Below are 12,972 nucleotides of genomic sequence, written 5' to 3' on the forward strand. Positions count from 1 at the left end.
AGATCCTAGAACTGTCCCTCAGTACTGGACTTCTCCACACCAGGTGATTGTGTGACCCAGGCATCTGAGCTTCAAGCATGGGGATGGACGCCATCATAGAAAAGGCACCAGAGGGTTGCACTGGGTTCCTGGAGTGAACTTTGGAAAGACACCAAGGAGGAAGAAAATAAAACTTTCTGTGTCTGTCTAGGCTTTGTCTCCCCAGAATGAAACTTCATCTCCCAGGGCGATTGCAAGAGAGTGATAATTAGGATTAGCTACGAGGTGGCTATCTGCCAGCTCGAGCTCATCACCAGCTTTCACTGGCTCCTCTCTCTCATGCCCCCATCCGTGCTTTCAGCAGCTGAAAATAATGAGACACAAGACTGAGAAACTAGTTCGCAGACCACATCAGATGCAGCAGCTCACCTCTGCAAGTCTCAGTCACACAATCTGAGTGATTATTGGCAACCAAGTGATGAGTGATTTTTAACTGTCTTCTACACATCAATCTCTCCACCTAGTCATTAATGACACTTGAGTCGGTAGTGATATTTAGAACAAAAGTTTGCAAAAACGCACTGCCTTCATGTAACCCAGAAAAGGGCTCCTAGTAAGATATCAATATTGAAAACGTTTTTCAATAAATATCTTTGGTCTTGTAGAGGTTAGCTCAGTCATTGCTGAGAGGTACCTCATTTGTAGCATCCAAAGAACAATTTATGAATTGATGAATTTTATAGACTGGCTTCTACTTTTTTCTTTTTCTTTACAAAATTATTTTATTTAGTTGAAAGGCAGAGTTAGAGAAATGAAGAAAGAGAGGAAAGAAGAGGGAAGTGAGGAGGAGAGAAAAGAATTTTCTACCTGCCAATTCACTCTCCAAATGGCTGCAGTACCCAGTGCTGAGCCAGGCAGTCTAACTGGATTTCCCACAGAGGTGGCAAGGTCCCAAACACTTGGGCCATCATGTGCTGTCTTCCCTGGTACATTAGCAGGGAGTTAGAGTAGCTGGGATGCAAACCACTGTTCCAATATGAAATACAGACATCATAGGTAATTGCTTACCCACTGTGTCATAATACTTGCTCTCTGATGCGTTATTTTAAAGTTTACAATAATTCTACATTAAGTCTGTAATTTTACAAGTATTGTTTATTGGGATGAGGGTACAACAAAAGGTAATATTTTAAAAATTAGGTAAACACTTGTAAAAGCACAGATGCTCATAACTACACAGAAACCTAAGAGGGTAGCTTGTTAATCACTCAGGCTGAGAAACAAGGTTCTTCTAGCTTAGGAACTGTCCAGGGCCAAAGATGCCTATGATTAATAAGAGACTGAATTCTCTCCTCCTACTTCAGTTGGACAACTTACTCTTTTGATTCATTAAAATTACCTGGCAATGAGATTCACATTTCATGAGCTATTTTCAAAGAGCAGACAATACTACAGATGTCCTGGCATTTAGGTATGCAGAAACATTAATCCCAGGAATGACACATACCTTGGGCACAGTCTTCACATGGAAGAGTATATTTTGGAAGGAGTGTCCATCGTTGACCTGCAAGACTGCAGCATCCGATGTACTATCTGAGCCATCATGGGCATAGTGGAGAAGGCCCTGGGAGAGTTCATCCAGTCGGAACTGATAGAGGGGGGTGGCAGGGGACTGAAGCGTTTGGAGCAACTGGCCATGAAGCGGAGGATCCAGCACTTCAACAACCACATCCTGTGGGTTGTCGTCATCTCGGATGTCAAGTAGCTGGGTGCTGATGGTTGCCTGCTGTCCTCTGTCAATGTGCAGAACCTCATTTCTCAGCACATAGGGGGCCTGCGGAGGGGAAGGAAGGAGAGGATGCAGAGCCGTTTAGAAGAGGGTAGGCAGTGTACTAGGAACTAGGATGTGCAACCTGATGTGTCTAGGCTGTATAAGAAATCCAGGTGCTGTAGGCATATGCCAAATGGTTCCTCAGGAAAGCATTTGTCAGAGGTGGCTTACACATAGTAATCACAGCAAGTGAGGCCACTCCAGACTTCTGAGTTCTAGAGGCTTCTCAAGACACTTCTACACCAGTCTTGATGTGAGGCAATCAATGAAAGTCACTTGCTCTAAATTCTCTGCTATCCTGACTTCTCTTACATTTCCAGCATTGTAAGTCAGATTAGCTTAGTTTCAGGAAATTTATCCAGGAGATATAAATAAGAGGTAGAATTTTTGGACCTGTGTTTGGGAGTCACACATTGTACACTAGGCTGCAATGCGGTGTGCTGATGTAAGCGTAAGATAGGAGACTTCAAAAGAGTTCACAGGAAAAATTGAATTAAAGGATATCTTTACCTTTTTTTTTTTTGCTAAGAAAAACCTTTGAAATCCATGCATATGAGGGATTTCCAGAAAGTTCATGGAGAATGTATATGATGGAAAAATCATGCATGGATTTCAAAGGATTTTTTTGTAGGGGAAAAAAAACGATATCTTTTAACACAATTTTTTTCACAAACTTTTTGAAGTAGCTTTATACTTGTGCATTCTGAATTTATTCTATTTCTGGTCCTTCCAGTAATTTTTTCAAGCTCTCTTATCCAAATTATGATAGAGTGTCACCCTAACTCTGCAAAGAAGGCCTGAAAAGACCATGCTGTGGGTGAGTAAGGCAATGACCTGGCTAATCATATGGCCACGTGAATAGAGCAAAATTTGAAGTTTTCCTGAGGACTGTCAAATTTCCCATTGCCAACTTGAGGAAGCAGATAAAATCTTCCTTGCTAAAGATAAAAGTTAATGAACCCTAACATAAAAGTATTCACCAAAAAAGAAAAAGAAATTCAAAGCCAGAAGCCAAGAAAAACACTCTTAGTTTCTTATCATTTGACTATGAATCTTGCAGGACTTTTATCAACATGGTGCCATTTTTAATGCTGTGATTCTAACCATGGAAATGAAGGGATCCTTCTATTCTGGAAGAGGGAAGGTCAAGGGTGATGTCAAAAATCCATAAATGGAAAAAATAAATCAGTTTCCATGAGAAAATCTCAGAGAGGCCCAAGACCACACTGAAATATTGCAGAAATTTAAGGAAACAAAAATAAAATTCTTTTTTAAGATTCTGTTTTCAAAATGCCAAAATAACAGTCTGTCACATACTAGAATTTTAAAACACACTCATTGCTCACTCATTTGATTATGGGAAAACAAGCACACTCAGGGAAGCACGAAGAAGCTGCTTGGTTGCTCCTATCTATCTAGGTTGGTCATCAGAGACGCTCCATTAGCCCAAACCGAAAGGACAAAACACAACTTCTGAGTTCAAGTGCCTAGAAACCATTAAGTCGGTAGACTTTAGGACTGAATGTGATCTCCTGGCCTAGATTTATGGAGATTAGATGTTTTCACTTTAATTAAAATAAAAGCATGTGTACTTCGTCTACCCACTAAGTTATCTTAGGATCACTTTCTAATTATTCCTAAACTCCAGGTTTTTCCTGCTGCCATGCCACCATGCAGAGGCTCAGGCAGTCTTGGCAGCCTGCATTGCTGTCCCATTCTCTGGCTCTTGGTGATGTGCCAATCTATCCTTCTGTCATCTTTGTATATGGCAGCTGCTACTTCCCTCCAGCCTGCCTCCACAGCACCCAGGACTGTCTGCTGGTCACAGAGGGACAATGGGCAGAGCTGAGTGAGGAGGGATGGATGTGAAGGGTCAAGGGACTGAATCCAAGGTCTCCGCTGGGATTTTCTCAGACCTGTCTGGCTGCTCATCACCCTGTCACCTCATGCAATACTATCCTGAGTAAAATCCTCAAGCCACAGCAAATTCCACACTACAGAGACAGAAATATTTAGGTAAACTAATTTACTTAGGATAAGGAAATCCAACACTTTTAACACCCTCAACTCATTCTCCATGATTAGCATTAAATTTAGTAAAGTAAATTAAGGCACCAAGCTGTGATGAGCTAGAACAAAAGCTTTTCAACCGGATCCACTGAGCACACATCTTGAGTCTGTATTACCCTTGACAAATCACTTAACTCCCCTTGACAAAGTTTCCTCATCTGTAAATTGGAGATAATGACAATTCCTCACAAGGCTGACATCAACATTCCCTGACTTACAGGAAACATTACAGGTACTAGAGAGATACTAACAACTGTTATTGCTGTATTGTTACTATCAGGAAAAATGAGAATTACTACAATGCTATTTCAACAGAAAACCAAGGTAAAACAAATTAAGCTCAGTTGTTTTTACTAAAATCACAAGAAATCTTGATTTGTGCTCAAAAATGTGAAATGATTAATTCTTAACATTTTTATTACCTGTGATGAAAACGCTTGTATGTTGATCAGCTGTGGCTCAGAGAAGAACTGCTGGTCACTAATTTTCAGGGAAAAGTAACCTTTCCTAAAGAAGTTCCCAAGAAAGGAAAGAGAAAATACAATCATTAATCTTTAGAAAGATATGGATTAAAAAGATGTTCTAGGTTCAGTCTGTCTAAGGATTTGATTCAAGTACATGATATGTATACTGTAAAAAAAGTTATCATGGCTTGACTGTACTGAGACACAGGGTAAAAATACTGCATGTTCTCAGATCTCCTGCAAACATAATAATCATCAATATACAACACTCTTACTTCCTACTTTCTAAGATGAACAATTAAGGCTCAAAAAATCAGTATCTAGAAAGATGAATAAATACAAAGTTCAGAAAGTTCAGAGAAAATGTATACCATGAGAAAGAAAACACAAGGATTTCATTTTTTTTTTGTTCCAAAATAATCTTTTAATTCTACTTGCCTTGAACTCTTTGAGGTACTCTTATATAGCACAGGCTAATGGCTAAACTGAGGAATGGAAAGAGGACTTCTATGCTGTGTGATGGATTCTTGGCGTTTTTTTCTTCCCAGCATATCTTTCTCCCCAACTCTTGCCAAAGTATCAGAGTTGAGCACATCAGTAACAATCCTTGCAAGGGCTGCATTTCCTGGCCACTCCCACTCCCCATCCTCATCCTCATCCTCATCCTCATTCCACCTATATTCTTAGTAGACCCTACCAGGGATAGATGGATGAGACCGCCCTAGAAATTTGAAACAGGCCTGAGCATAGGCAGTCAGTCTCTCATTTGACTATCAGCTACTGGAGTCTATCCTTTTGGTGCACGAGTGGGACAAACCTACCTATATCGGAGAGACATACGAAGGTTTTGAGCAAAAAAAACCTAGGAATCAGAGAAGAGTCAGGCCCTGCTGCCCGTCCCTGGTTCTAGCTTCCAGAAGTACCCTGGAACACAAGCGTCCTTGATGTGTTCCGGATCTGACTCCCATCAATACTCTAACATCCCATGTACTTCACAAAATCTAGTACAAGTTGACTTCCATTCCTTGCAACCTGAGAGTCCCACTTAGTGATGAAATAAGCCTCACTCTTTGTTATGGATTCATTTCATGTAAAAGAGTTTTGTTCCAGCCCCTTTAATGACTGCAGGAAAGGAGAGATGCCAACTTCATAGCCAAATGAAACTCGGAACTCACAGTTGGCCACTAACATGTGTGATGAACGCATTAAAGGAATCTCAGAATTTTTGTCTGCTATAGGGACTGTGGTTTAAAAGTTTCTTTAGAAGATTTTCTTGGAACTTTCCACGCAAGAACATGCATGGATCTTGAAAGCATTACAGCAAAAGCCTGAAGCAAGAGACTACCCTTTGATTCCTTTCACAGGGTGTTTTATAGAGAAAAACTATAGGATAAAAAAACACATCTGTACTGAACTGGGACTGGGTGTTGGGAAGCAACCATAAGGAGGAGATTAGAGGGGTGGTGATAACAGGACTGTTTATATCCTGCCCGTGGTTACAGTAACACACTATAAAGCTGTTTACATTTGTTAAAACTCATAGAACACTGTTCTTTCAAATGAGGAATTCTACGAGTTGTATGCAATAAGCCAGTTGTATGTAGTAAGCCTTTTCTAAACAAAAAGGGCATTCCGGAGCCTCTTTCTAGTTTATCCTGCCCTTTATTTTCTATCCAGTTTAAATTCCGACTCTTCTCCTTCCTTGCTCCATGCTTCCAGAGAATGCCACGGATGGATTCAATGGAATCTACCAGAAGTGTGTGATAATTCTCCACCTACTGGAGAAAACCAACTTTCGAGAACCCTGAGGTTCCAATAACAGCATTCAGCACCCAGCACAGCCATGCAATCACAGGCATTACAGCTCCATTTAGAGGCTCTTCTGACTCTACAGGGGCATTCTAATCCTCAAGGAATTCAGTTCTGAGCAATTCCAATCCAAGAGTCCTGGTCAGTGCTTCCATGGGAAAGATACAACAAAAACAGAACACAAACTTAATGGAAACTTCCCCCTTACACTTTGTACTATTAATGGTACTTAAATAATCCCATTTTTTCATGAATTCCTGCCAATTTCATTTTACTATTCCTCCTATCCATTATTTTCTTTAGATGTTCAGGTTTTTTTTTTTAATTCCAGTATTAGGGTAGGTATCACTCAAGGGAGTTTTACAAAAGGCCCTTAAACATTATCTATTTTGGGGGAGCTTTTAAACATTATTTTGTCTTAAGAAATAAAAAAAGACATTAACTTTTGTTGTCTATTTTAGAGGATTATGTTTTTCCAAGAAATTCCAAAACAAATAACCCTGGGTGCCAAATGTTAGACCTGAATGTGTGACTGAGTGAGAGATACAGGTACCCAAAAAGTGTATTTGCAGCAAGAACTTGAATAAAAAGATCCCGAAAGCAGAGATACAGATGGCCAACAAATATATGAAAAAATGCTCAACATCACTAGCTATCAGGGAAATATAAATGGAAACCACAATGTGGTATCACCTCTCAGAATGGCAAAAGGCCCAAACCAAGAGAGTAAGAAATACCGGCGAGGGTCTAGAGAAAGGAAAACACTTAGGCTCTGTCTGTGGGAGTGTAAATTTGTGTAGCGACTGTGGAAAACAGTGTAGCAATTTCTTAAAACTAGAAATAACTTGTTATAGGATCTAGTGATCCTGCTACTGAGTATAAAACCCAAAGACTTGACCATGATGAATCAGGGATACCTGCACAGTCATATTTATAGCAGCAGTGTTCATAACAGCCGAAGTTTGTAATCAACCAAGGTGTCCATCATTATATGAATGGATAAAGAAAAGGTGACATAAATAGACAGTGAAACATCAGTTAGCTACCAAAAAAAAAAATGAAAATCCATGATTTGCAGCAAAAGACTCAATAGGAAGATATCAAATTGAATGAAAAAGGTTAGACACAGAAAGGCAATTATTACATGTTCTTTTTCCTTATATGTGATAGCTAAAATTTAGCAAACAAACAAAAACCCCATGAAGCAGGATATGTGTGTCTGTGTGTGTGTGCAAATAGTTTTGTAAAACTTTGTTTACACCCCTGTGATGGACAGTAGCTCCCACTGGTGAGCATGAGAACCAGGGCTGGAGCAGGCCTGGCTGGACAAGTGGTGGCACAGACTGGCTTGATAGTGGAGTTGGTTGGGTTGAGCTATACTCTAATGCCAATCGACACATAAGAGAACTGAATGGGATGTGGGACAGACTGAACCAATCTACTGCACATACTGGCAAGCAGAGGAACCAGGGCTCACTGTAGGCCTCAACTAGGCTGCAGCTCTTGCTGATGTGCTTGAAGACAAGTCTGTGGTGGACAGGGTTACCTTGGGCCACAGCATCCATTGGTTCCAAATGAGATGGGGCTGAGGACAGAATAGACCAGGTGATTGTAACCACCAGTATATGTGTAAACTGATGTGGGAGATGGATTGAGTTGGACCTCACACTGCTTGTTACACACAGGAGTCAGGTCTGGGGTCACCTCTGGTGAAGTTTCTTTGGGTACTCCCCCAACTGGATCACTGGACTCAGAACTCCAACCATGGGGAAAAATCACAGGCTATGTGGTCTGACTGTGGAATGTATATTTTCAGAACTGGGTCTCCATGATTGCTGAGGCCTGTAGTGGAGAACATGCTCACATGCACATGGGGGACATTACTACCAGCTCATTGAGGTCTGCATAGGACATCTAGTGCCATGGAGGGCAGAACAAATTGCACAGCTCTCCAAGACAAGTATCTGGGTGAATAGAGACTCTAAGGCAGATTATATCAGCCAATCGACATTGGAAGGACTTTCTCAACCTTGGAATAACAAAATCAACAGCATCTCGGAACTATTAAAACCACTTAAGCAGTATCCTGGGAACATACTGCACATCAGAATCCCTGCGATGACATCGGAATGCCTTTCCCCATTCCTGGGTACTGATATAGTTGGGTTGCTGGGAGCAGCCCTCCCCTTCTCTGTCCACTTTTCCCACATATTAGAAGAAAAAAAAGGAGATTGGAGAGAGTTGTCTCATCCACTTTCCTCAAATCCTCTACTCTCCCTACCCTAATTGGTGGTCCACATGGGCACGCATCTCTCTCAACTATGTAAACATTCTAAAAAATAAAATGAAGTTATTATTAGAAAATCTTTTTTATACCTTTGTCAAACCAATCATTAAGGATGTTATACTACTGCAATTTTCATGATCCGTGATTACTTTGTGATTTGCCATCTATGAGTAGAATTTTTTCCATTCAATTATTGTCTATAGCTGTTGTCTGTATTCCTACTAAGGTCTTTTTACATATATATATTCTAATATATATATATATTAAATATGTATATCAAAAAAGAATACAGGAGAAGGTGCAGAACCTTGCAGACTGAGTCAATGGCAGCAGACACCAGGGTACTCCCTCCAATTTGGCAGCAACCTGTGCTTCCCTACACAACAATCTTTATCTCACGAGGGAGGAAGCAAACCTACTGCACAAACACAGTTGCATGGGTGTTAGAATTTGAGAGTCTGGGATGGGGTCTCGGTTCTGCCCTCAGGTTGTGAGTTCTTAGGCAAAATTACTGAAATCTCAAGGCTTCCATTTACTGATCCGTAGCATTGAAGCATCACACACGCAATGCATGTGCTTAATAGAATACCCAACTCAAATTGAGCATTCAGTAAATTTTAGCCCTTATACCCACATCATGACCACTGGAGGTAACCAGCATCTCGAGCTATACTGAAAGTGTTATTGGCTTTACTGTAACATTTTTTTTATACTTAAGTGATTTTATTCTAATAGCTATAATTACAGTGCTTGTTGAAATGAGAATTGAAAACAAGTATACAAAACAGTTGAATACTAATCATGTAATGAAAGCAGTGAGAGGTTCCACAACATCAAAGAAACAGTTCTGAGGTTTTGCCCAAGACAGATTTAATAGTTCCAACTTCTTCAACGTTTATCAAAATACAAAAAAATAGAGAAATTTTCTTTTTTCCAGGCAAATCAGACCTTTGCAGATTGAAGGGGAGAAAGCTGCTTCACACATGGAAGTGGGAATGCTTCAGAGGTGTGTCTAGACAATGGACCAACCCTCTCAGCTCACACAGTCCTATTGGCGACACCCCAGACATCCTGCCAACGAGCCAGCAGACGTGAGTGGGCGTTGTGGCCTCCCAGTGCCCCACTGCCCAGGTGACAACATGAACTTGAGTACAACTACGATGCTGTGGAATGCACGGGGTCCCACAGGGATGTATTGTGACTATGCAGAATGGATTTTTCAAGTCCGGAAGGGGAGCAGACAATACAGTGGACCACCAGTTCTCAGCCTGCCCCACTCTAAGCAGTCTCCCTGCTCCATGTTCAAGTGTTCTCCTCTTGCAATTTAAACAATTTTTAAAATGCACTGAGTTCAGATTAAAACCAGCTACCAAGCAGATCTTAACAGACCCAGAGCCCAGAGGTGTGTCCAGTTCTACCATAGCAGCAGACTGCTGGAAGCCAGGCTCCAATGCGCATTAATCTCTTCTCAGAACTAAACAGCGAGTAGATTTCTTTTTGCAACAACAACAAAAACAACTGATTAATACTGTAACTTCATAGCACACAGAAACACACGCACATATCTCCTACACACTCACAGTCACAAAACCCCTCCATGTCAGTTTGGAAATACCAGGCATCCTCATCAATGTTTCAAGGGTTTCAAGTCCTAGTTTGTTCAGAGTCTACACTGAATAATCTGTACTGATGACGCACAGCAAGCAGAAGGGTTATCCACGAGGCTCAGTGCTGGAACACACTCTACTCTGTTGAGTAGACTTACTCTGGTTATTACAGGGACTATATTTGCTTGCATTGGTGTAAACAGTCAGTTACATTCCTGATGCATAAGACAACTGGGGTGGGAAGATAGCCAGAAGTGTGTGAAGCATCAGAGGAAAACTGGATTGGGCTTAATGATTAACCACAATTAATCCTATAATGTGGATAATAAAAAGTTCACTGTGACTAAGTTTCCTTCCAACTCTGAAGTTCTAGGGATCATAAAACACCTTGAAACACACGTGCTCTGCCCTTTAGCAGCCTCCAGCTCCCTGTGTAGAACCCGCATGTGCAGGAAGCAGCTGCAGCATCCAGTTTTGCCTCTGCTGGCCCCCCAAATCTGGGTAATTATACTAGGAATTTTCCTGTCACATCAGAGAATTACCCATAATTATGTAATAAAATGAAAATGAATTGAACAGAAGCACATTCTCAGAGCAATTAGAGGGAAATGATGACAGGCAGCTGAAAACATTAGTGGGATATTGATCTTCCCCAGAAGAGGGACAGTTCCTGAGAAAGACAGAGAGGAGAACAGGGCAATGAAGGGAAGAAGGTGGAGGGAAGAGAGAAGCTTGACCCACCTGAGTTTGTCTTTGCTGTGCAGAAACCGCACTTTCTTCTCATTGACATCTTTCCAGCTAAAATGGCCAGCCTTGTCCAGCTGCGCCTCTTTGCCATTTCTTGAGAGCACCAGCTGCCCGTTGGTGGGAGTGCTCACCACATGGAACAGGAGGTCCTGCACTCTGCCCTCCTGCTGCTGCACATTCAGGAGAGAAAAGTCCAGTGCCTTCATTGAACCAATGGCCAGGCTCAGGGAACCGTTCACATGAAGACTAGGGGTGTACATTTTGCCTGGAAAACATAGGAATCTCAATGTCAGGCTGCACCTATTCACTACTTAGGTTTCTTTCTTTTTCTTTTAAAGAAACATGTTTGCAAATTTAATTCAGAGTTACACAGGGGAGATTATAGGCTACTACATGCCATAAGCCTCTTTTCAGCCCAGTAGCTATCAATCTGGACTCACATGTGAAAAACATATATAATTTCAATGCAAGAGTTAAACTATACAGATGTAAGAAGAAAATACAGATGTTTGTGATCTTGAGTAATACTTTTTTTTTCAGGTATGGATTTCGAAAAGACAGAGTTTCTTTTTTTGGCCGTGTTTATATATATATATATATAAATTGCATTGCATTATGTGACAGTTTCATAGGCGCTGGGATTCCCCCATCCCCTCCCCGTACCCTCCCCCCATGGTGGATTCTTCCACCTTGTTCCTGTATTACAATTCAGATTCAGTCAAGATTCTTTCATTGCAAGCGTATACCAAGCATAGGGTCCAGCATCTTATTGTCCAGTTAAATTCAACATTTTCTTGGGGAGACCATCTCTGGTCTGAATGCAGAGCTGGCATGGCTTTTAATTGATTGAGCAATACTTTCTAAGAAAGTATTTTAAAAACAATAAAAACATTTATTATAAGACCATATATTGCTTCTGACATATAGTTGGTTTCAAAAATCTATAGTCATTTGCCTCAAATTCATTTAGGAACAAGGCATTGCATAATCAAATAAATCACAAAATAACGGGTAGTTTGTCCAGCAAGTCTGTTAAATGTGGCACAGAGCCACATTTAATGTGTTCTGTCCCTTCCCCATCCATCCAGGGGAAATAATAGGAAAATGGTAAGTTCCTTAGGACAAAATGCTAAGTTTCTTTTCATGCTTGGGGTATGGTTCTGTGCATAGTAGGTACACAGCAAATGTTCCTAAAGCATTGGTTCCTCAACAGTTAAATTACTGAGTACCTGCTCCAAGATAAACACTCCATCAGATCCTTTGGATGGAAAGGTAACTCAAAACATGTAAATGAATTACTGCAGTACTGTGAGATAAGTACAATTAAGAAGCTAGCTATAAAGTATAGGGGTAAATAGAGAAGTGATTATGTCTTGAAAAAAGTTGGGAAGTCTTGTCTTCTAGAGATCATTTTTAAGCCTATTGTTGGAAGAATTAGGGACTTGCCAGATGGAAAAGTCCAGGCAGAATGTAACACAAAGTGAAAAGGCCAAAATCTAGGAATGACAGAGTGTGTTCCTAGTTTGTGTGTTTGTTTGATTGTACTGCCTTTGTTTCAGGAAGAATTTAAGATAATTTACGTTCCAGTCTTTTCATACTGGAGTGGTTAGAGATGAGACTCAAAGATGGCAGGAAGTATATTATCAAGAGTTTTGTAATTGATGCTTGAATATGAATTTTATATAATGGAAAACAAACCCAAGAGGATTGATAATCAGATTTGTTGTGTATTTTCTGTATATTGAATGAATGAAGATAGAAATTGAAGATTAATATGTACATTTACATGATTTCATTTTTGTAAAAGGCAAAAGTGCATTTATGTGTGTTTATATATACTTGTATGTACAAAGGAAAATGTTTCAAAGGATATACTTTAACTTGTTCACAGTGATAACCTCTGGGGAATGAGATTAGAGGGAAGGGGATTTATGTGGCTGTCTGTATACTGGGTGGGATATTGTGCTTTTATTTCTGTATTTGAATTTTTAATAAATATGTATTATTTATAAAAAAACAATAAAAACATTGAAAAAAGAAAAAAAGCCAGATGGCCTGAACTTCATCATAATAAGAAAAATTGTGGTTCAAAGAATAACAATAAGAAAGGAAATCAACCCACATAGTGAGAGAAAACATTATCAAATCATAAATCTAAAAATGATTTGTATCCATATG

At 40.2% G+C, this 12,972-nt stretch overlaps 1 protein-coding gene across 1 annotated transcript in view; it reads right to left on the reverse strand.

The window, feature by feature from the left end:
• Positions 1-12,972, reverse strand: part of FRAS1 (Fraser extracellular matrix complex subunit 1) — a 277,676-nt gene that overhangs the window by 135,724 nt on the left and 128,980 nt on the right. Inside the window, exons 26-28 of the mRNA XM_058666643.1 lie at positions 10,789-11,059; positions 4,303-4,387; positions 1,487-1,813 (exon numbers count right to left, since the gene is read on the reverse strand). Coding sequence (XP_058522626.1) covers positions 1,487-1,813; positions 4,303-4,387; positions 10,789-11,059 — 683 coding nt within the window. The remainder of the gene's footprint in view (positions 1-1,486; positions 1,814-4,302; positions 4,388-10,788; positions 11,060-12,972) is intronic.

The sequence above is a fragment of the Ochotona princeps genome, chromosome 7 (assembly GCF_030435755.1).
Source record: "Ochotona princeps isolate mOchPri1 chromosome 7, mOchPri1.hap1, whole genome shotgun sequence".
NCBI lineage: Eukaryota > Metazoa > Chordata > Mammalia > Lagomorpha > Ochotonidae > Ochotona > Ochotona princeps.